At 39.9% G+C, this 2,050-nt stretch overlaps 2 protein-coding genes across 4 annotated transcripts in view; one reads left to right on the top strand and one right to left on the bottom strand.

Annotated features, from left to right (window-relative positions):
* RHOF (ras homolog family member F, filopodia associated) overlaps positions 1 to 904 on the top strand; it is an 11,496-nt gene extending 10,592 nt beyond the window's left edge. Inside the window, exon 6 of one of the 3 annotated variants that reach the window (XM_027878616.1) lies at positions 149 to 904. Coding sequence is in view for 2 of the 3 variants with exons in the window: in XM_027878619.1 (XP_027734420.1) it covers positions 10 to 118 (109 nt within the window). In the remaining variant the exon portion in view is untranslated. Of the gene's footprint in view, positions 1 to 9 lie in introns of all 3 variants that reach the window. The other 2 variants (XM_027878619.1, XM_027878617.1) reach the window with 2 other exon arrangements.
* Positions 853 to 2,050, bottom strand: part of TMEM120B (transmembrane protein 120B) — an 11,911-nt gene continuing 10,713 nt past the window's right edge. Inside the window, exon 12 of the mRNA XM_027878680.1 lies at positions 853 to 871. Coding sequence (XP_027734481.1) covers positions 853 to 871 — 19 coding nt within the window. The remainder of the gene's footprint in view (positions 872 to 2,050) is intronic.

The raw sequence follows: 2,050 nt of genomic DNA, 5'->3' as shown, positions 1-2,050 counted from the left end.
CTCAGCAAAATGCCGTGAAAACATAGAAAATGTTTTTAAAGAAGCAACAACCATTGCACTGAATGCCATGAAAAAAGCCAAGCGCCACAGGAAAAGGAAAGTGTGCTCAGTGTTATGATCTGGACTGCACAAGAGCCAAGAGATTCAGGTTTTATAAATAGTTTAACTATGAAAACCTTTTTTTTTTTTTTCATTACACGTTTGTATTCCTAGGACAATTTTTATTTTAAAATCTTAATTATTTTTAGTATTTTTGCACTTTTGTTACGTTGTTCTCAAAGTTTTGGAAGCTTTTTGTCACAGTTAACTGATGCTGTGTGCCTCTGCCCATCTGGTTTTTGCTCCTAACTGCAAACAACTCCCTATTTAAATTGCAATGAACAGCAACTGCTACTGTATGACTTAGTGGCTTTTTTATTCCTCTGCAAAATAATTGTGGCACGTTATAGCTACAATTTGCTGTCTTTTTCAAGCAGAAAAGCTGAAACCCCACATACTTGAGAAGTAGTAATATTTAAAGCAGTTTATCAGGCACCTTTGAAGAGACATGAAGAGAAATGAAATTTTGTTTAACTATAACTGTACCTTGTACAGATTTTGTGCAACTTTATCCTCTGCTGGTTACATGAGCAGCTGGTGAAGAACTCTCTTTTGGAGCAAGCCATCATTTCTGCTTTACATGCAGGGTAGAGAGATCTTGATCCTTGAAAAATCTTTTGTTTGTTCTTCTCTTAACTTGATTTAATTAAGGCTTGTAAATCCCTACGAGCTTAAAATGGAAAATTAAAAAAAAAAATAATTGCAAGTTTGTGCACATGTTTGACTACAGAAAAATCTTGAATTGTGCAGCCTTTACTCCACAAGAAGACATCTGTCAGGAAAGAAACACAATCACTCATCACCTTCCCCAGTACAAAACTGAAACACCAACGCACAGGAAGTGACCACATTTACCATCAGCTCCCGTGGAAACCTCTCAGAGTTTTCAATCTGAGTTTCTCGTGCTGCAGAACTCACGTTACTGCAGAACCAGCTCCACGCCTCAGATACAGCAGGTTCCAGCATCGCTCTCAAAATAAAGCAATTCTCATTTCATTAACTGGGAGTTCAAAGGCTTTAAAAACCTCACAGGGTGTGCAAAAATTCAACATAACAAGATACAGCCCAGGCGGTGTGAAAGTTGTCGAAAATATTCAAATTGCAATTCACTGCTCACGCCCACGGGACAGTGACATGGCAAAGGTAACAGCAACAGCAACTGCACTGCCAGAACCACTTCCATCTGTGCTGTGTCCCTGTTTCCTCATGAACACATTTAGGGGGAGAAGCTGCAGCTGGCTGAGGATGCACACACCTTACAGCACCCAAAACATGGTGTTTTCATGAGCAAGTTTAGGTTCAAGCAGCACAAGTTTAGCAGGACGGCAGGCACTGTTTGTCCCCTGCCACCCCCCTGAACCAGTGTTTACGAGGGCAGCATCTGAAGAAAGCATTTAATATTTCTGCCCTCCCCTTTCCACAATGCTGTTTCAAAAACCAACCCAAGGGCAGTGTGTGTGTTACTAAAAAGGGGCTGAAGCAGCTGCATATTGAATGGTTTATTTTAGGTCCTTTCAGGCCTGGACAGATGACTCGGTCTCCCTGGAAAAGGGATAGCAGACTTCCCTGCCATTTAAAAACCGCTTTTGCTTGGCTTGATTTTGTTTTCTAAAGAGGATTTCTCTTCTTTAAACAGCTTTTTAAAAGTATATATAGCAGCAGTATGGTACAAAGATGAGCACTTCCTTTTCACAGTACACACAGGTTTAGTATTGCCACTGAAAATATGCCTTAAACAAATGCCTTGAAAAACAGCATTCGCTCTGTACTCCTGATCCACCCAGAGTGTTCAGAACCCTTTGCAAATTCAATTATCAGAATTTAAATAATAAAACTGGAAAGTGTTAAATATCATTCCAGAACTGGAATTACAGTAGATCCCACATTCTTCCAATGCTGGCGCTTTGCCAGGCAGGTGCATGCTGCTCTATATACAGAAAAAAAAAAAAAA

The sequence above is a fragment of the Empidonax traillii genome, unplaced genomic scaffold (genome assembly GCF_003031625.1).
Source record: "Empidonax traillii isolate 1590-97213 ecotype Southwest subspecies unplaced genomic scaffold, ASM303162v1 scaffold43:size1863611, whole genome shotgun sequence".
NCBI classification, from domain to species: Eukaryota; Metazoa; Chordata; class Aves; order Passeriformes; family Tyrannidae; genus Empidonax; species Empidonax traillii.
The sequence above is the reverse complement of the archived record's forward strand: the minus strand, read 5'-3'. Positions and strand labels throughout refer to the sequence as shown.